The sequence below is a fragment of the Eublepharis macularius genome, chromosome 18 (assembly GCF_028583425.1).
Source record: "Eublepharis macularius isolate TG4126 chromosome 18, MPM_Emac_v1.0, whole genome shotgun sequence".
Classification (NCBI taxonomy): Eukaryota; Metazoa; Chordata; class Lepidosauria; order Squamata; family Eublepharidae; genus Eublepharis; species Eublepharis macularius.
The window spans coordinates 9,413,845-9,435,415 of NC_072807.1; the positions used below are offsets into that span (position 1 = coordinate 9,413,845).

Genomic DNA, 21,571 nt, shown 5'->3' on the forward strand with positions numbered 1-21,571 from the left:
TATTAGATTTGAATAAGAAGCCTTTCTGTTTACATATCTCTGTACCTGAGTTACAGCATTTGGTGAGAAAAAAATTGTATATAGTATAGCCTTGAACAATAACTTTAACCAGTAGACAAAACAGCCCCAACTTCTTGTATACCTCCCTCCCATTTCTCTTACACACACCCCAAATTCCCCACTACCTACCTTATTACTAGTCTATAATTATCTTAACTTCTTGATAAGAATTAGCTTATATTAAGTCTTCTAAAAAATTAAATAGTAATAATCTGGACTTTTTTTCTGGGAAAAGAGGTGGTGGAACTCAGTGGGTTGCCCTCAGAGAAAATGGTCACATGGCTGGTGGCCCCGCCCCTGATCTCCAGACAGAGGGGATTGCCTAAACTCCCCTCTGTCTGGAGATCAGGGGGTGGGACCACCGGCCATGTGACCGTTTTTAAGAGGTTCTGGAACTCCGTTCCACCGCATTCCAGCTGAAAAAAAGCCCTGGTAATAACACAACTTAACTGGATACAATTATCCAAAATTTCTTAAATCTATTATGAGGTATTCTTGCAGAAATCTGATCCAAATCAGACAGACTTAGGTATACACCTTAGTCTATCTGCAAGTCTTATTTTTGAAAGACCAAAGAAACCAAATCCCCCCTCCCCCTCAATTTATAAGCTCAGGTTGACAAAGTACTCTTATTTTTAGATGCTGTGTTTTGAAAAATCCAACAGAGTTTCAGGTTTTTATCTGGTGTTTGAGTTGTAGCTGATGTTCAGGGGGCACTTTGTTCTTCAAAGTGCCCCCTGGATGATTTTAAATTCAAAGATTCAAGAAGAGATTTGCCTGATGCTTCATCATGCCCTTGATACAGGATTCCATTCTGATGTACTAAAAGTTTGGGCGCACTGTTCCATCTCTATCTGACATTTGCTTCAGTAAGCTTTTATGTTATGGGTCTGAGTTTTTTCCTCTTTAGCAAGATTTCTGGTGGTAAATCTTGATATACTTCTATTTTTTTCTCATTGTATTTGAGACCATTTCTTTCTTGTGCAAGTCTGAAGATTTTCTATTTGGTGCATGTATGGGGGAATCGAGCTATTACATCTCTTGGATAGCTGGATCTTGAGTTAGGTTTTGAACCCAAGCGGAAAGATCTTTTTATAATAGAAGCAATTCCTTTTTCTAGGTCCAGTACAGATGCTAGCCAAGTAGAGAGAAAAACCGAAAGTTCAGAGGAGTCTGCCACAGATTCTTCCAGCCCCCTAAATTTTAAATTATTTTTCCTGAAAGGCCAAATCCAATTCAAGAAGTTTATTTTGAATGGTTTCTTTAGAAGTTTGCAGACTTTTAATTTCTTCCTGCAAAGTTATTACCAGTTCTAGGGCAGTATCTGCTTTTTTGGATGTTTTTTTAATGAATCTTTAATTTCCTTTAACTGGGCTTTCACAGGATCTATTATTTGATCTAGTTTTTGAGCGATTGTCTGCTCCAGGAGTATCATCATTTCAAAAAAGTCCTTTTTTTGTAAGCAGATCTATGTTGTCTGCATAATTAGCCTGCTCAGCAGACATTTTAGGGGCTTTCTCTTCCCCAGGGCCTGTCATTTGAGTTTGACTCATGAGGGGGGGGGGCTCTTTCCAGAGGAGAATCACTGGTTGATTGCTTTCCTTTTGCTTTCGATGCATTCCCCATTTCACCTCTTGTTTTATTATGCTTATTTGACCGAGTAGGCGCTTTTAATTGCCTCGCAGGGAGAGCTGGGCTTGGCAGCTCTGGCTCTAAGCTATTGCCATTTAAGCACTGGCTCTGCCCCTCCCCACTTCTGTAATTTTTAAAAAGGAAAACTGGGTTGTTTGTACTTTAGTACAACCAGTGTTCTAAAAGAATACATATCTAGAGTCATTTATCTGTGTATCTCCCCCCTGCTCCAAATACTGATGGGGTAGAAATGCACCCCAGACAAGTAAATACAAGGAAACAATATAAAAATGGAATTGGAGAACAACAAAACACACCCAAAACACACCTTGGAAAGGAAACTCAAACATCATTAAATACAAATGCTCACCTTTTCAAGAACCAGAGGTGCCATAACAGAAAGGGCACAGGAGGAAACCTGGCCAGAGGAATTGCATGTGGTAGTTTCTTTGGAGAGCACAGCTGGCACATAGGACCTCTGAGGAAAGAGGCAGCTTTTTCGATATGTGTCTGCCAGGCCATCATGACGGGCTTTCAAGAACCAGTGCCTTAACGTAAGCTTAAAAGCAAATGAATAATCAAATGTGGTTGGTGCCAGGCTTTCACACAGGCTGGCGCCCGGAGACACTTTGCCACATTTTACAGGAATGGAAGTTTCCGAGTTATCTTTAACATATATGGTCCAAACATAGCGTTGCCAGCCTCCAGGTAGTGGCTGGAGATCTCCCGGAATTACAACTGGTCTCCAGGCCACAGAGATCTATTCACCTGGAGAAAATGGCTACTTTGGGGGGTGGGCTCTATGGAATTATGGCATGCCAAGGTCTTTTCCCTCCCCAAACCCCACTTTCTCCAGGTTTCACCCTCCAGATCTCCAGGAATTTCCAAACTTGGAGCTGGCAACCCTATCCAAACACAGTGTTACAAATGCAGGGATCAGCATGGCTGAATCAGCTAAATCAAGAAGGGAATACAGCAGTAACCATTCGTAAAGCCGGCTTGTTGTGCACATGAAAAAAAAATCAGTAGAAAAGGCAGTGATGTCACTAATAACAAGTATTGATCTATGGGGTTCAGAAGCAAGTAGAGAGACTTCCATTTTATCTCCACCCCCATGACTGCTGCTGTCAGAATGAATCTGCAACTGTGATGCAGTGGAACCAGCTGCCTAGGGATGTGGTGGGTTCCCCCTCATTGGCGATCTTGAAGAAGCAGCTGGACGAATACTGGTTGGGGATGCTTTAGGCTAGGGTTGCCAGGTCCAAAATGGGAAATTCTGGGAGATTTTGGAGGCAGAGCCTGGAGAGGGTGGGGTTTGGGGAGGGGCCTCAGTGGGGTATAACGCCATAGTGTTCACCCTTCAAAGCAGCCATTTTCTCCAGGGGAACTGATCTCTGTTGCCTGGAGATCAATTGTAATTCCGGGAGATCTCCAGCTATCAACTGTTCCTGCATTGGGCAGTGGGTTGGACTAGATGGTCTGTAAGGCCCCTTCCAACTCTGTGATTCCATGCAAAGCTCTTCTATGTGCAAGCATCCATCCCTAGACCAAATCTATTTATAAACCACCCCCCCCCCCAAACACACACATATACACATACATCCACACAAAATCCTAACTAGCCAGGTCAGGAAAATATTTTGCATTACTATTGCCAGGGGTCATTTGGTAGAAAAAGAGCTGGAGGAACTGATTAGCATAACATATTAGCATAACTTATTAGCATATGCCACACCCCTCGACATCACCAGAAATGTGTCATTAGCATAACTGATTTGCAAATGCCACACCCTTTGGCGTCACCTATCCCGGCTGTTTTGGACCCAATCCTGGCCACTCAGGGCTGAAATTGGGTCCAAAACAGCAAAAAGGGGCTGAAAATGGCCGAAAAGGGGCCCAAAATGGTCAGGATTGGGCTGCTGCTGAACAGGAGAGTGATCCACCACCCATCAGAGGCCCAATCTGGGCTGTTTCAGCCCCAATCCCGGCTGAAATGGGCCCAAATCAGCTGAGAGTCACCCACCTGACATGTGACCTCTTTGGGGAACTGCCGGAACTGTGTTCCGGCGCGTTCCCCCTTGAAATGAGCCCTGACTATTGCTATCATTTAACACAAACTCTTTGGGAAGAGGCCTTAGACAGAACCTATCTCTGCTAGAAGCAGCAGCTGTAGAATGTCTCAAAGGATAACTGACTTCATCACTCAGCGCTCCCCCCCCAGTGCCCTCCCCAGGAATGATGCTTTGCTTCCCAGGGAATGAGTCTGGCAAACATTCACCAACATAGGCCACATATTGTAATATAAACTGAAAATCACACCAAGGGGAAGGAAGCTGTCTGTAATTGGAAGTGCCTTATGTTCCTGAATGGAAAACTACCCTGAATGTAAGATGATCCTACACATTTTTATTATTATTGTATATAACCTGGATGGCCCAATTTATAACGGCCTCCTCATTTTCTTGATGGTAAAAAGCTAGTCTTCCTTTTGGATAAATAGGATACTTCCTAGAAAAATGGACCAAATGTTGGGATTTAGCAGAACACTTGAATTTAACTCATGCTCAATTAAGAATCCTCTAGGTTCAAAATTCAGCACATCACTAATCGAAGTAAGAGTTTAACATAATGAGGATTTTAAAGGATATTTGGAATGGGGGAAAGTTTCAAGGGTACTACTTGAATAGTCTTTACACACACACACACACACTTTGGTGAGAACATCTCAATTGGGAAAAAGAGGAAGGCTTTGGAGCAATGCCCCCCCACAAAATTTGCGAAGATGAAAAGTTGATAATTCACTGCATGCCATTTGGAGTTCCTTTGGGGGAATGGCACGAGGATACAAAATGTGACATGCAGAGCCTGCCTTCAGGCATTATGCAAAACCGTGGTCTTAATGCCAGCCACTTCAATCCTGGCTTCACAAACTAACCATGCTTGAACTAAACCAGGGTTTTGCATAAGACCTGAATTTGGGGTATCAGCTAACACTGGTGGGTGAAATTTAGGGTTTCTCAAAAAATGTTATATCATTTATACTGGGGATCCCAGGTCCCCCAGTGAGGGGGATCTGCCGCTCCCACCCTCACCTGGCTGCCAGGGGAATGGTGGGAAAATAGGCCCCTAAGTCACTTCCTGGAAGTGATATCATCACACCACCCCTGTAGCGCTCCTGCACTTCACAGTGGGCCGAACTGGGCCCCAAACAGGCCGAATGTGATGTCCTTGGCAGCTTGCTCAAATTAAGAGAAATCTCATGCTGAGCCCTTGTGCACTTACACACAAGCAAATCTGCTTGCTGTAGGGTGAATCAAGAAGGAATGATTAATAGACCAGATTTGAGTTTTAGGGCGGAGTGGCGACCTTAATGAACCGAGCGACTGGGGCCTCTAGAAATCCATCCTTGTCTCACTTCTGGTCCATACCTGTTTAAACAACAGCCAGGCCTATGGCTTTGGGGGGGCTGGGGGGGTACACCTTGTCGCAAACCCTGAGGAGGGGCAGCAGAGGGTTGGGAATTATGCTGAGGAGCATTCCAATGTGACCTCAGATGTTCTGCTTAGATTTTCAGAAAAGGGAGCCAGTCGAAGAAATTAATGGGAAGAGGTAGGAAAGCCCAGGATGGAAACAACAGCTTTCCCTCAGGAGACTGGGAGCCAAGCTACAAGTGACGCCTGACACAGGTTGGACACTTGTCAGCTTCCCTCAAGTTTTGATGGGAAATGTAGGCGTCTTGATCTTGCAGCTTGGCTCTTGAAGCTTACAGAGCAGCAGTCTATGGGAGGGAGAACATGCGGACGGGAGGGGATTGCAGGCATCGGGCTCTCGCCGGGCACCCCCTTCCCCTCCGCTGGGTGTGTGGGGGTTTCTGCAAACTTCAATTAAATGGAGAGCCAAGCTGTAAGACCAGAATGCCTACATTTCCCATCAAAACTTGAGGGAAGCTGACAAGTGTCCAACCTGTGTCAGGCATCACTTGTAGCTTGGCTCTGAGCTGAGCAAGGGGCTGCTGGAAGAAATGCATAAGCCATTTTGTCATTGCATCTGTAGTTTTTTTAAACCACAGTGTGTGGGCTGGGTGGGGCATGTGCTTCTGCTGCATTCGGACCCTGCTAAGTCGGGGTCCATGTGCCACATGCTGTGGTGCCATCTGGGGGGAGCAGGAAGGAAGGAAGGATGCAACCGGGGGGCCTGATTGTGGCAGAAGTACCCTCCAAATTTACCCACATTGTTCAGAGGTCTGCTCTCTCTCTCTCTTTCACACGGCTGTTGCCTCCTAAGACATTTTGTCATTACATAAGTGTAACCCGCAGAGTCAAGAGGACCAGGTTCAATGTTTACCAATTCAAAATATAAATGCAATTTATTTAAACACAACTATGAAACATTCCCAAAGTTGCCAATACTGGATCAGTAACCAGTGAACCCAGCGCAAAGTCCTACTCACAATCCCTCGGTAAAGTACGCAAGCAGTTCTGTGGATTTGGCCGGAGGCTATGCCTGGAACAGAGTCTGAAATATCCAAAAGGCTTTGCCACAGCAGGACTCTGTGAAGATGCTGTCTGAATCCTGGGGCTTGCTTGTTGCCCTTTTCTCCTAGCAAGATGAAGTGGGGCAGTTCTGTGCTAGGGTGCTGGTCTCAAGCAGTCAATGAGTTCAGCTGCCCGCAGTTCCTGGTCTTTGCTCTTCCTGGCTTCTTCAGCTCTTGACAGTTACTGCACTTCTCCCAAGGAGAACGGTTCAGCTCTCCCAGCTAGCAGATTCAGCTCTGTGATCTTCTTAGCTCCAAAGCTTAGAAACAAGCTTTGCCTTCCAAAAAGCAGCAGCTTCAACTCTTCTACTCTCTAGTATTTCCAGCTAGCCTAGTCTGGTATACCTCCACTCCTCTTAGTCATGGTGACCTCTTTTTTTTATATACATGCCCCATAGGCCTTTGCTAAACATGCAAATTAAACAATCCTAGGTACAGCTCAGTTATCTGTTAGTCTGGTCTATCTATGTATCTGCAGTCTATTAATCAGGCCGAGGTCCTAGGCCCCAAACCCTTTTTCCAATACAGGCTTACATAAGGAAAGCAGAGTGGGTGAGGGGTAGGGTTGCCAATTCCAGGTTGGGATATTCCTGGAGATTTGAGGCTGGAGCCTGGGGAGGGAACGGAGCTCAATGGAGTATTAAGCCACAGAGTCCACCCTCCAAAGTAGCCATTTTCTCCAGGGAACTGAACTCTAGGTATCAGTTGTAATTCCAGATCATCAGCCCCTATCTGGAGGTTGGCAACCCTAGCCAGGCAGCAAATAGGGTGCCAACTTCAGCTTAATTCCTGGAGATCTGGGGGTGTAATTGGAGAGGGTGTAGAGGGAGCTCAGCAGGGTAGCAATGCAATAGAGGTAATACAATGCAATATATCCCCTAAAGCCATTATTTCCTCCAGGGGAACTGATCTCTGTAGTTGGTTTGTGTTATTTGTCATCTGCCTTTCTCACTGAGACTCAAGGCATATCACACAGGGTAAATCAAGCCGATCAGCAGTTTGGGCATTCAATAAACAATACCATAGGGAAATTTGAAGAGAAGCATAATTTTGAATACAGGCATGCAGAGATGAAACAAAACACCAGTAATTTGATGTGGCACATTAAACAGCATGGAAATGACCTAGTAGGAGCCCAGAAGGCAATTGCAATCCCTGGAGAACACCAGGCACCCCCTGCAGGTTGATAACTCTAGCAGCAAACTGTGACCCACTGGAGCAATAGGACTGTTCCAGACTCAGATATGATGCTTCCCTTTTACATTGTGGGGCACTCGATGCGCACGCTGCAAAAAGACCACCAGGGCCACTCATATGCTGCAAAGCCAAGCCAAGGCCCTTTCTAGCAGTCCTCTGACTTTGTGAGGGCTCTGCAATGTGCTTCTGTCATGACGTGACCTTTTGCAAAAAGCCACCCGCTCTTGTTCGATTGATGAAGAAGTCGATCGATTGTTTCCCTTTCAGAGCCACTTGCACACACACATGCATGTCTGAGCAGCTGGCGGCTGACAAGAAACATCCCAGCGTGTGTTTACAGTCAAGAAAGCAAAGCAAACTGCAGGCAGGACCCCGGTGGCATGGCATTTACTGTCAATACTGCAGGAGAGAGAAAAGAGAGATAAGAACCAGAGGCCGTGTCCTGCAGCCCCACAGTGTGTACAAATAACCACACCGCTGCAGAGGAACGAGGGAGGCTGGAAATCTGGTGCAGAAGGGCAAGGAAGAACAGCAGACTTTTAGAAAATGCCACATCTCCCGCATAGCTGAGAAAGTGCTTTAATTATTGTTTGGAACTTTCTCAATCTCCCAGTACCCAGGATTGCAATTTTTTTAAAGATCTTCAACAGAAATATATTTGGGAGCAATATTAGGAATGGCTTTACATGCCAAGCTGAGGGTAATGCGGAGCAGAAAGGTGGCTTGCTTCCCTCTTTCTCTGCTTGCAAGAAACACCAAGGCTTTCTGGTGAGAAAAGCTACCTATGAAAATCTTTGCCACTGGTGCTCTCTACCGAAAGGGCCTGCCAAGGAAGCCTGCCTCTGCCATGAAGCAGCTCACAGAAGAGGCGGTGCAGGGCTACCTCCAGAGAAAGGTAAGGGCATTTCTGGAAGATTTCTCCATGACCTTCAAAAGGTTTAGAACTCAGGCATGGAAATTGTGCCCAAAGAAATGTTAAAAGTAAAATGGCTTAAAAATCTCCTAAACACATTTTATTTATCTGCCTTTCTCTCCAACAGGGAGCTAAAGCAGCTTACATCCTTCTCCCCTCTTCCCTTTTATCCTCAAAACAACCCTGTGAGGTAGGTTAGGCTGAGGGAGTGCGACTGGATCAGGCTCACCCAGCAAATTTCTATGGCGGAACGAGGATTTGAATGAAAGATCCTGAGAAGGCGGGGGGGGGGGGCGGGTTCACATCACAAGGGCTGGAGAAGCACAAAATCTCCTAGGAGTGTGACTGAAGGATGGCAGAACTGGGACGTTCTCATTTGGTTGGGTGTGCTAATGCTGACATGGTGCATCTTTTCTTTAGGCCTGCCCTTTCCCTCTGTGAACATTTCTTGTGTTAGGCTGATTCCTTGTTGCCCAGGAAGCTGAGCTGATGTTTGGTCCCTGGAAGTGAGGACAGTTCCTTCCCACCCCTTACTGCGAATCTCTCTCCAGCTTTTGAAGGTGACACCCCTCTAGGTGACAGGAGGTACCAAACAAACCATACCCAGTTTGAGGGAAGAAGGAGGAGAATTTTTATATGGAGTTATCTGGAACTGAAGGTGCAGCATTGGGGAAATGGAAAATATCACACATCAAGTTATCTATGCCACACCAGCACTGGCCCTATGAACAACCTGGGGGGAACATAAAGTGTCATCAAAGGGGCTGATAGCGTCCATGCTGAAGTCGGCTGGATCTTTATCAGTGCACCTTTGGTACTCTGAATTATGGCACTCTGAAGTACCCAACACCAACGTTTACCTGAACCCTTCCTCAAACTGTGGAAAAGAGATTAGATTTGTAGCACACATGGAAATGCTGTCGAAAAAAGGGGGAAATGCCATTAAAAATTTCCTCTCTGAGTTCTACATAGTACAAGATAAAGTTAAAAAGTCCTCCATTACTAGTTGAGTCAACATTGCCTGTTCTCTCTCTCTCTTTCTCTCTCTCTCTCTCTCACACACACACACATTTTTCTCTATTCCCTTATGTAACTTTGAATGTTATGTCTGTGCCTAGATGGTGTTTGTTATGTTGTGTTTGAAAATCAATTAAATTAAAAAAAAAAAAGCTTGGACGTTTTGCCAACACAAAGCAGTGCTTGGTTTGCCCTTCAGCTGAGGTCAGAGAGCACATTGTCAAATTCAAAAACCCACAGTGGAAGCTCACAAAAGCCTCAAAAAGTCCCAATAATAACATCATTGAAAGCTCTTTTAGGAGCAGTGGGGTGAAGACTGGGTTGTTCTTAGCTCATCTACTACGCAAAGTTCTTGCAGGTAAACTTCATACTGTAGCCTGCTAGGGAGTACAGTAATTTTCTCCCCCCCCCCCCAAAAACTTTCCATGCTCCAGATGTAATGAGACATTTTGATAACTTAGCACAAGGAATAAAGAATTTTGCCTCTTTTGTGAAACAAAACCAAAGTCGAGCGGCACCGTAAAGACTAGCATGAGGTATTCAGCATGAGCTTTCCTGAGGTAAAGCTCACTACAGATGCAATGAAGAGACAGTCATTTTCTTCATACTTACCAGAAAATGTGAGGCGAAGATAAACAAAAGTATAATGAAGTAATAAATGACATTAACTCAAGGAAGAAGTGCTCTAAAGCAACAGTAAAAGGTTATAGTGTGAGACAGCATGTTTAGAACAGTCAACAATGTTTCTAAAAATGGCTCCTGTTGAGTTATTAAAATTATAACGTGTAAAGAAACCAAGTCTCTGTTTAAGGAAGGATGACAGAAAATGTTTTAATTTCTTGAAGTATTCTAATTCAGCACTTGCATGTTATAGTTATGATGACCTTTCTCTACCTGTTTTGACTCCTGAGTTGGCAGCGACCCTCTCCCTTTCTATTCATTCTGATTTGCATAGCTCTGGAAGGCACACAAACAGACTGGCCGAGGCACCCTTTCCCCATGTTTGTGTACACACACTCCATAATTCATAGAAACACAGAGCTGGAAGGAACACCAAAGGCCATCTAGTCCAACCCGCTGCACAATATAGGAAATTCACAGCTATCTACCCCTTCTCACTGCTATCTCCTTCTCCACCTTCTGGAAGATGAAGCAAGGCAAGCCAGGGATTTATTAGATCTTACATTTTTGGCTAAGTTTGAATTCCAACATTGAAATCTCCCATGATAACTGTGCCCTATCTCTTTGAAAATTTTGTAATCTGGTCTAGGAGTGTAATCATCCAAGTCCTCTGTCTGGCTTGGTAGTTTATAGCAACCCCCCCCCTGCCCCGCCCACCCCGTAATAGTGCAATTATTTCTTTCTCCTTTTATTTTTGCACAGAGGTGCTGAACTGACCTTCCGTGCTCAGATTCAGGTATTTGCTCACAAGTATCTACGTCCTTGACAAATAACGCCACTCCTCCACCCTTCCTTATTGGTCTATTCCTTTTCAACAAGTTATACCCCTGAGTCTTAATATTCCTTTCGTGTGTCTCCTCCCACCAAGTTTCAGTAATGCCAGTTAGGCCGTAGTTCCCTTCCTGTATTAAGACTTCAGGTTCCTCTTGTTTGTTTCCCATACTCTGAGCGTTAGTGTCAAGAGACGTCAGAATCTGTGGTTTATGTGCCCGGAGTGCTTCATATTTTGTCTTTACCTACAAATCAATGGGCGTCTGCACATATGTCACTCCCCACTCATCATTAGTCCTTTTATGACCAATAATTGGTATCATACTAGTTTTTGAGGGGTGTGTGTCCCCCTCCCCCATAGGATTTAGTTTAAAGCCCTCCTTATCAGATTTGCGAGGCTCCTGCCAAACACATTTTTCTTACTTTCACAAGGTGCAAACCTACTCCTGCCAGAAGTGCTTCATCCTGAAAGCGTAGTCCTGGGTCCAGGAAACCATGTGTGTACATGCATCTAGGGACCCCTGGCTCAACAGCTATGGCAAGCAGTTTGAGGCCGTTTGCAGCTGTGTGGCAGATACATTGTGTTACACCTGCAGGTGGACCTGAGGCACCGTATGGTGTCCACAACTGTGGCTGAGGTGCAGAAAACAATCCAGCGGCTGACGGCTGAAATTAGCAAGAAGGACTCCCGTTTCCAGGCCATCTCCAGCTCTGGCGTTCATCATGAGAACCTGAAAGTAAGGGCCCAAATCCTTCCCTCCCATCCTCGCTCCTGTGCAGTGAAGGAGCGCATGAGTCCGTTTCCCTTCGAAGGGAGAGGTGCTGCTCCTACCGCAGGTCCCATGATTAAAGGGGCAGTGTTCAGCTCCTCAGGCTGCACGTTTCTGAACTGCAGCCTTGATGAGATACACTGTCTGTGTGGCATCCTTCAAAGCACACCAGTGTCAACATAATAGTTGTGTATGATTGTAGCTCAGTCATGAACCCTCTGTGGACTTGTCTCTTCTGTGTTACAGAAGGAAAGGGGAAGGTGCCTTTCCTTGTTGGGAAACTCACCTTAGACCCAGGGTTCTCAGGAAAGCATCCTGGGAACTGGCTGGCTGCCACGACTCAGATACCGCTTGAGAACCTTTAGACTGACCTGCTAAGAAGGTGTCCTCCTAGCACAGTACTAGATCAATAAAGAAGTAACCGGGTGTGAACCCTGGGCAGCATCTTAGAACAAACCATGTAGTGTCTGCGCCATCTACCCACCAGGAAGAGATTAAGAGAAACCAGTGGAGATCCACAAAGAAATTGCAGGGACAGGAGAGGGCTGTAGCAACGGGAGAGGGGAACCACACTAGGCTTGGGGCGGTGGTGATGTTGGGGTGGGTGGGCAGGGAGCCCAGTGGGTGGTGGCAGTGATGCTGAGAGCTGTGCCAGGGGCTTGGTGATGGCGGTGGCAATGGGGGCGGGGGGTAGGGAACTTGTAGGGTGAGGAAATCCCATTCCTCCCCTGCCTTTGTTTCTTCTGTTTCCTGTCCTGTCTCCTTTCTGCTTTCGTCCAGGTCTTAGCACCCAGCCATTTCCTCATCACTGTCCCCTTGGTTGGCTTGACGGGGTACAAAGATCGCCAAGTGCGGCACTGGCGTTACTATACAGTGAATGGAGCAAAGCTCCTGTCTCCGGTCAGGGACCCCGAGGAGCCCCAGCAGTGGCTGGAAGTGGAGCAGTTCTCCAAGAGCCTCCCACAGTGGCACGAGGCCGACGTCAACATTCAGGGAGACCTTGTGCCCGCCAGAGTCCTCGCTGTCCTCCGAGACCTCGTAGAGAAATCGATCCAAACTTGCAGTCTCACGGGTGAGTCTACCACAGACTTTTGAGCAGCGCTTCCACACAATCTCTTTCTGCCTCCCGCCACTCCAGTTTTAACATTGGGTGGGGAGAACCCCTCGGGGTGGGGTTACACGCCACTGAAAGGCACTGTGGTGTGGTGGGTAGAGTGTTGGACTAGCGTCTGGGAGACCTGGCTTCAAATCGCTGTTCTGCTATAATGCTCCCTGGGTGACCTTGGGCCAGTCGCACACACCCACCTCACAGGGTTGTTGGGAGGATGAATTGGTGGAGGGGAGAATAGGGTTGTGAATGGTTTTGAGGAGAAAGTGGGGTATAAACGTCTAAATAATACAGGAATCAACTGCAGCAGGCCCCAAGTAACACGGGCTGGAGACCGCATTCTTCAGTGGCCAAGGTTAATTTACAATCATGGGCCAACCTTCCTTGCAGGAGGTAGGTTTCACCTGGCCTGTTGTGTGATGGTGGGGAAAAGAGACAGCTGTGGTAGGTTCTCCTTAGATCAAATCTCTGGGGACAGCCTGTCTGGTTGTGGAGTAATGACTTCCCCATTGGATACCATTGCTAGTGAGGAAGTCTAGAAATGAACGGCAAACTTTGCAGCCCTGTAGACTGCTTGTTGATGAAGGCACAGGCAGAAACAAATTACATACAATGAATGTAGGGAATAAAAGAGAAGTTATCTTATTAAGAGTTTTATATAATAGAAAAGAAAAAAACAAAAATACAATTACACAAAAATAAACACACAAATAAAAATAACAGATCATAGAAACAAAAAAAACCCATAAAGGATAAAGAAAAACTATATAAACTAAATGAAGTTTCTGATTTTCTCCATGACAAATATTAGTATGTTCAAATTTTCTCTTAGTTAAAGATAAAGGCTCTCTTTTTTCTAATGTTTCTAACGTTTTCTAATGTCGAAATGTCCATAAATCCACAAGTCATCAACTTAGAAAGCAATCCTATGGGCCCCATATTATCTAGTTCATGTAAAAAAGTCTATAAGGGGTTTCCATTCAACAATAAATGAACATATTGTCTTCTCTCTAACCACTGAAGTAAGTTTTGCCGTCATTGAAAGTTCCAACAACCTTTATCCACCATTCCTCTGTTGCAGGCAGTGTTGGACTCTTCCAGTTTGGTGCAAAAGAGAAATTATCTTGATTTCAACGACGGTCCATTTAAAGCCCAACCCCACAAAACAGAATGCAGTTACTTGATTTTCTCTTAGAGAGTTGCTGAAGTTTAATTTCCTTGTAGACTAGCTACCAGACAGATCTTTCCTTGAGCTGTCTATTCTTGTAACTCAGCTGTCTAAGGGTGGAAATACATGTTACTAAGTACCTAGGGACACTCAAGTGAACCTCATTTCGCATGTCCCCCTCCCAACTTCATGATAATATGTTAATTTGCTCACATAGTCACACTTCAATTTGCACCACGTGAGCACATTCATGTGTTTAATATCAGTTCCCTCCTCAACTGCTAAAAGTATCCCAGTTTCCCCCGCATCCCACATGCATTTGTGGAAATGCAGAACTTGACACTTTCTCACACCTTAAAGAAATGCAAATCGGCAAGTCAAAGGAGCCTACAGTACTTGTTCTCACAGTGAAAGCAGAGCTGAATTGGTGCTTTCCCCTCTGGACTCACTTGCAGACGCAATCGCACAAAGGGAGTTCCCGTGAAAGCAGCATGCACGTGCGCCGAGGATGAACAGCCTGCACGTGAATTGAGGACCACACAGAAAATCCTGCACTTGAACATCCCCAATAATTCACAACATGCATTTTCACTCTAAGTGACATACTCTTAACTGCAAAATGGCCTTTTCCACACTAGAGACAGTTTGGGTTGTTTCTGCCATGTTCAGAGATCCTCCAGTCCCACCTAGTTGGGCTGGTACTTTAGGCCAGCCTCTTGATCCAGTTCCTCTTGATATTGCTTCTCCAGACAAAGTCAGTATTGTGGAAGGTTACAGCTCTGCAGTCCATGTTGCTGTCGAGACCCCCGATTTCCAGGTGGAGGTCGAGCTGGTTCCATCAGTCGAGATCCCAACTTGTTGGCCTCAAAAGTGCGAGTGGCCCCGATGCATCAAGCGCTGGCCTTGCCAGGAAAAAGTGGGGTGTGTTAAGGTATCGGTACTACCTGGAGAATGTGAGTTCCAAGCCCTCTTGCACAAGGGTGTGCAGAGAGAGAACAACAACAGTTAGGCCACAACGACTTTAGGCAACTCATTAAGATGGCCCAACTGGTGTTAATCACCAGTGTGGCATTGTGAGTGCATGTGTTGCCCCTGCAGATTTCATCCCCTCACCCTTCTTTAGAGATAAGAGGGTAGCCCCAGGAGTCTTAGTGCACCTCATCTCCCATAAATAGCTTATATCTGTCTCAAACATTACTCCTGGGGGACAGGTTCTAGGGAAGGGTGTCTTTCCCATCATTCCTGCTAAAGAAGATGGTCACTTCCAGATTTTTTATCATGTTTCTCTAATATCAGGTATTAGAGAGTGATGATACCATGTTTTGCTTGTCCCCTCATTCCAAGAGAAGCTAATTATAGAAGCCAAGTCATCCATCCTTGGTGGCTGCTCCTCAGATGCATGGGGCGCCCTCCTGCAGGAGAAACACAAAAGCCAACGTTTGTGCATCATCTTTATAAGAAAAAGATTTGAGTCCAGTAGCACCTTAAGGACCAAGAAGGTTTCCAAAGTATAAGCTTTCGAGAGTCAAAGCTCCCCTATCTAATCATGGGAGCTTCAACTTTCAAAACTTGCACCTTGGAAATTGTGTTGGTCTTTAAGGTGCTACTGGACTCAAATCTTGCTCTTTTAGTGCAGGCTAATATGGCTATCCTCCTGAAACTATCTTTGTAAGAGTCTCCAATTCAGACAGACTTTGTGATAAATACTAAGTGCTTTCAATGGGCCATTATTCCATAATATTTAAAGTATACATTTGGTGCTTTTGAATCTGTTTCATAGCCTTGGAACCCACCAGGGATGGGGCAGGCTGACCTAAGGACTAGAAATAGCATTCTATCGAGGCACTTTCCTAGGGTGGGTTCTGGCGCCAGGGCCTCCTGGTACTTGCTAGCCTTCCTTCTTTCCCCCGATCTTTCTGCTTGCTTTGTCCGCAGTCTTTTGGCTTTGACCTCTGGGCCTATTCCAATTACCACTGGCAGAAGAGCTTCACTCGAGCTGAGCATGTCCTGATGCAGGGACTTGATGAGGATGGCGGGTGTCGCATGACTTGCTTCCGGGTGATGAGGCAGATGAAGGAGGATGTTTGGTGTGCAGGGAGCAAGCCGGTTCTCACATCCTTTCACCTGCAGGTAGGAAACAGCATTGGTTCCCTTGGAGGGCAGAGTCCCCTGAATGCAGCGGTGTATGGCATGTGGTGTTCCAGACTTTATTTTGAGATGCAGGGGCCAGGCAGACATTCTAGTTAACTATTCCAAATTTCATTCCAAATCAGGGCCGAATTTAGAGGGAGCAGGGGGGTTGCTTGCCCTGGGCGCCAACAAACAGAGGATGCCGGGAGCGGCTGCTAGCTGGGAGCATGTGCTCCCAGCCCTCCAGCAGCAGCACAGGTGGCTGGACACTGCCACGCTGATGGGGCGGCCCACTTGCTGCGTGCTGCTGGCCCTCCAGCAGCAGTGTGGACGGAGGCATGGGAGGGCAGCCTGAAGCGCTGACAGGGTGGCTGGCTTGCCACGCACTCTCAGCCCTCTGGCGGCATCACAGCTGGCTGCACAGCAGGGTTGGGAGAGCCACGGCAGCCGGAATGGCAGGCACACTCCTGGAGGGAGTGCCCTGCATGATGACGTCATGGAAGTGACGTCATCACACACTGGGAGCGTGTGCTTTGTGCGCATGCGCATGTGTGGGGACGGGTGCCGCCGGATTTAGGTTGCCCCGGGTGCTCTGTTCTAAATGCAAGGTTCTTGGAGGTAACCCAAATAGAAGCTCTTTGCACCAGAACCAGTATTTGGACTGGTCAGTACATGTCTTATTATAGGGGACAGTCTTCAGAGTAAAGGGATTTGGGCCAAGAATTGTTTTGGGGTACAGCTTCCTCTCAGTTTCTGCATTTGCTTTTTCCCTCGGGGCATCCCACTTTGGAGCTGCTAGCACAAGAACTGGGCTTTGGCCCAAAAGACAGCATTGGTCCCCGTGGCAGAATCCCCTCAATGTGGCAGCACATGGCATGTGGTGGTCCAAACTTTATTTGGGGTTGCAGAGCTGTTCAATTAGCCTCAATATTTGTGGTTGGGATCGTGAATAGGAAATATGAATAAGGAACTGGGAACCAACGCCAACTGGGGTCGAAGAGTCAAGTTATAGTTGACTTATGGCAACCCCTGGTGGGTTTTTCATGGCATGAAACTAACAGAGGGATGTTACAATTGTTACGATTGACTCAGCAGACCAGTGGACATTCGAACACAGAGCCAGCTATCACACACGCAGATTTCATCACACGGACTTCCTCAGGGGCTTGCAAATGGTCCACCGTGTTTACTGTTGTTCAGTCATACAGCCCGTAGAGTGACGCTGACACCACTAGTCTAGCTAGTGACGAAATCTGCATGCGTGATAGCCAGCCCCAGTTTGGACTCCGCATTCAAATCTCCACAGGTCTGCTGAGTCAATTGTAAGAAGAAAAGAAAGAAGACACTTACAAATAGAGATATGAACCTTACTTATTTTTGACTTGGTCCCGGAGTTTTCTCCCTGCAGGGGGGTGTACGTTTTTTCAATTGGAATTGACTATATAAAATGTTCACATGAATTACCTTTACAAACTTTTGGAAATTGTTTACAAACTTTTGGAAATTGATTGATATGAATCTTGTTGTATGTTGATTATTGCTTGAGCGCTTGACACTTTATTATAAGCAATTTTGATTATTGTGTAAGTTGTTAGTGTTGTTATTCCCGGGTGGGTGTGTCCCACTGTTGTATTGGTTAACTATACCAGGATAAGCCTCATTTGTTAGTTTATTTTAACTTGCTTTTCTAGAAGTAGCGCTGGATCCAGTATAACCCTTAAGCTCTTAATTGAGTCTTCAGGTGTCAGACAAACTCATTCAAGATCCCTGCCTTCCCAACCAGCATCACTTCCATCTTGTCTGGGTTCAGTTTTAATTTGATTGCTTTCAGCCATTTGACCACAGCTGTCAGGCAGCGACCCCAGATCTCTACTGCATCCCACAGTGCTATCGAGCTGGATGTCTTCTGCATATTGATGGCATCCTATTCTGTTGCTACCAGGGCTTTTTTCTGGGAAAAGAGGTGGTGGAACTCAGTGGGTTGCCCTCAGAGAAAATGGTCACATGGCTGTTGGCCACGCCCCCTGATCTCCAGACAGAGGGGAGTTTAGATCTCCTCTGTCTGGAGATCAGGGGGCGGGGCCACCAGCCATGTGACCATTTTCAAGAGGTGCCGGAACTCCGTTCCCCCGCGTTCCCCCTGAAAAAAAGCCCTGGTTGCTACTAAAGGCTTCACATAGAGGCTGAACAGGATGGGGGATAAGACTGAGCCCTGTGGAACCCCGCAAGATAATTCCCACTCTGGAGTTAGCTGGTTATAATGGTTTTTAAGATGGGTTTTTAATATGCATGTTTTTAATCTAGTGGCATTAATGAGGGCAGAAAGGTGGGGTAAAAATTCTGTAAGTATATAAATAATATCCCTACACCTTTGGCAGATGGTGCTTTTCTGGACTTGTGAGAAGTACCCTCGCTGCAAGGACTGGCACTGTTTCCGCAAAGCCTTCCTGAGAGTCGTCCAGAAGCTGCACAAATGTGTGAGCCAGCATTTTCTGAAGCATTATTTCCTCAAGGACACCAACCTGCTGAAGTATGCCAACACCAATGACTTGGATGCGGTGGCAGGAAAGCTGGCCATCTTTTTGGAAAACCCTGCGCTTCCCCAGGACTGAGCGGAAAGTGGGAAGGAAGGCTTTGCAGCTGCTCATCCGAGTACGTGGGGGTGGGAAGCCAGCACAGAGAGGCACAAAGTGAAACAAGGCCTTGTGGTGTTCTGCCTCTCAGGATTTGTTTGCTTCAGTCCATCTCTTGCCTCCAGGGAAGACGTGGACAACGTACACGGGTTGGTGGGGTTTTCAAGGCAAGAGACTATCAGAGGTGGTTTGCCGTTGCCTGCCTCTGCAACCCTGGTCTTCGCTGGCAGTCTCCCAACCAATTACTAACTAAGGCCAACCTTGCTGAGCTTCTGAGATCTGCTGAGCTTCTGAGATCTGCCAAGATCAGGCTCACCTGGGCTATCGAGATCAGGGCTTTTCTGAGAGAAGCCCCATTGAATAGAACTGCGTAGGATTCTGAGCAGAGCCCCTTAGGATGGCCCTCCATCATGACTACATCTGTTGCCCCCGTCACCCTGGCCTGGGTGAGAGGCACTCCAGCAGCAGTGGCCGCTTGTTGTCATTGTTACCATCAACATGCGCAGTGCTTTTTGGACTAAGACTAACAAAGGTGGAGCTAGAGAAGGAGGAAAGGTGGAAAAGATGCCTATGAGGGCAGAGCGTGCATTCAGTTGCATGTCCTCGGGGTTTGCTTTGCCGGGAAGGGCCTGTGTGGAGCAAGGCATTGTGCCACAACATTTCTAAGGAAGAGAGGGAGAGGTGGCTGAAGCCACAATGTGCTGCAGGTGACAGGCGAGGTGGGAATGCTTAGAAGCCTTGCAAGGACCCTGAAGATAGCGTCACGTGCAGACGCAGCTGTTCGCAAGGGATCCTGGTCCTTGGGAACTCGCTCTAACCCCCTTCACAAGCATCCCTTTGAGTTCTAACAATGCTTTTAAAAAAGATTTATATGTATTTTCTTTTTAAAAACAAAATGATAATAAACAGTACATAAAAGAACAAAAAATGTTTAACATGGTTGTATAGATCAAAGATAATTAAATATATAACAGAATAGACATGCAGGACATTTCTCCCCTCCATCCCCATACTTACATTAAAATATATTATAGAACATTTTAAACTACTCATTTGACAATTAGTCTATTTTACTAATAATTATTGTTAGTTTTTCTTAATTTTCAGCTACATAATCAAAGAAAGTTCTCGATTTTTTTCTGAAATTCTAGGAATGACCTATTATGCATATAAGAAGTTAATTTAGCCACAGATGCATATTCACACAGTTTATTCATCCATTCAGTCACATCTGGACAAGATTCTGCCTTCTATTTTGCTGCCTATACTACTCTTGCCGCTGTCACTATATATTTAAAGAGTTCTCTGTGCTTTTTTTCTATATCACTTGGTAGAATATTTAATAACATATTTTTAGAGTTCAGCACAAAGCTGAACTTCAATATCTTTTGCATCTCATCATGTATTTCTATCCAATATCTTCTTTCTTCTTACAGGTCCACCACATATGATAGAATGTTGCATCCATTCCAGTACCTTCCACTATAATCCTTACTCGTTTTTGCAGTGTCCTTAGTGTTATAACAATACTTGACCCACAAGGGAATTCTCAGGGTCAAGCCACAGAGAGAGCGCCGCCTGAATCCTCCCTGGGTTTTAAATATGCTGGTCTTGCTGGGTGGGAGACCCAAATTTGGAGGGGTGAAAAGGGCATTTAAGTTTCCTTCCCTGTGCAGTTTTATCGGTCAAAGCAGACCTCTTCCTCAGCAATGTAAATCGTTCACAAAAGGAAAAAGGGAGGCAACCTGTCTTTTGGTTTCTTTTAGGGCTAATTACGTAAGGTATCTGTTGGGGGGGGGGTCATCAGTTTCAATGGCAGAACCACACAGGGGAAGAGTTAAAACCCCTTCCCCTTCCCCCAGTCTCCCTGATACTCACTTGGGCTTCTGCTCTGTTTATATTAGTGTTTTTAAAATGCGGGCAGAAGTCATTTATTTCGATCCTTATTGGCTGCAATGCTGTTGCAGGGCAGTGCTGTGCCTCCATTTCACCAGAGGGTGGCAGTCTCTCTGCACAAAAGGATTCGGTGCTGCTGGTGGAAGGCCGGGAAATCGTATTAAAACGTCCAGGCTTTCTTCAGAGGGGAAATGGAAGCCATGCGCTGGAGGGAAACGACCAAGGAGGGGTCCAGGAAGGGGAAAGGCTCGTGGCATTTCTGAGGGTAACCAGTGGCCAGGCCAACCTTGGCCCAAAAAAGGGCATGGTTTGCAAAAATTACCACAAAAGTCTAATGGCACCTTAAAGACAGACAACATTTATTCCAGTATGAGGTTTTTGTGAATCACGCTCACTTCTTCAGATATGTGGAAATCAAACCGAGCATCTTACTCTTCCTCTACATACGTTTGACCTCTACATACCTGAAGAAGTGGTGCGGGACTCACAAAAGCTCAGGCCGGAATAAATGTTGTTTGTCTGCAAGGTTAAGGTGTTGGACTAGGATCTGGGAGACCCAGGTTCGAATCCCCACTTTGCCATGGAAGCTTGCTGGGTGGCCAGTCACCTTCTGTCAGCCTAACGTACCTCAAAGGGTTGTTGTGAGGATAAAATGGAGGAGGGGAAAATGTTATAAGCAGCTGCGGGTCCCTATTGGAGAGAAAGGTGGACCAACCCTGGAGGTATCTGGGAAAGCGCATACTTGGGGCTGGTGTTTTTTGTCCAAGTCTTTACTTTGAGTGGGCCCCGTCCAGAGGCTCACAGCTGTCTTTCTGTGCCTATTTTAGTCATCTCCAAGATAGCTCTGGGGCACCAACGCTCAGGAAGTCATGCTGCCAATGCCCACATGGCCAGGAGGACCCATCTGAAGGGGACAGCCAGGACTGGCAACCACATACCTTGAGGTGGGGCATCTCTGTTTAGGAAACATCTCTAGTCAATACACACCTGCCGCTCTCATGCCTGCTATATTAATATATTGCCGTGCTAGCCTGTATGTATATTTACAGAACTTCAAAGTT

At 46.1% G+C, this 21,571-nt stretch overlaps 1 protein-coding gene across 1 annotated transcript; it reads left to right on the plus strand.

The window, feature by feature from the left end:
• The first annotated feature begins 7,895 nt into the window (after window positions 1–7,895).
• MAB21L3 (mab-21 like 3) lies at window positions 7,896–19,518 on the plus strand. Its single transcript, XM_055002221.1, has 6 exons — window positions 7,896–8,318; window positions 11,402–11,542; window positions 12,356–12,647; window positions 14,601–14,782; window positions 15,787–15,981; window positions 18,360–19,518. The coding sequence occupies exons 1-6, from the start codon at window positions 8,208–8,210 to the stop codon at window positions 18,591–18,593; spliced, it is 1,155 nt and encodes a 384-aa protein (XP_054858196.1). The 5' UTR covers window positions 7,896–8,207; the 3' UTR covers window positions 18,594–19,518.
• Window positions 19,519–21,571: the final 2,053 nt, after the last annotated feature.

Excerpts from the sequence above, each read along its gene's own strand:
- MAB21L3 (XM_055002221.1), top strand. The coding sequence starts at position 8,208 with ATGAAAATCTTTGCCACTGGTGCTCTCTACCGAAAGGGCCTGCCAAGG. Across the intron at positions 11,543-12,355 it reads TTCATCATGAGAACCTGAAA|GTCTTAGCACCCAGCCATTT; the intron begins GTAAGGGCCCAA and ends GCTTTCGTCCAG. Across the intron at positions 14,783-15,786 it reads AAAAAGTGGGGTGTGTTAAG|TCTTTTGGCTTTGACCTCTG; the intron begins GTATCGGTACTA and ends CTTTGTCCGCAG.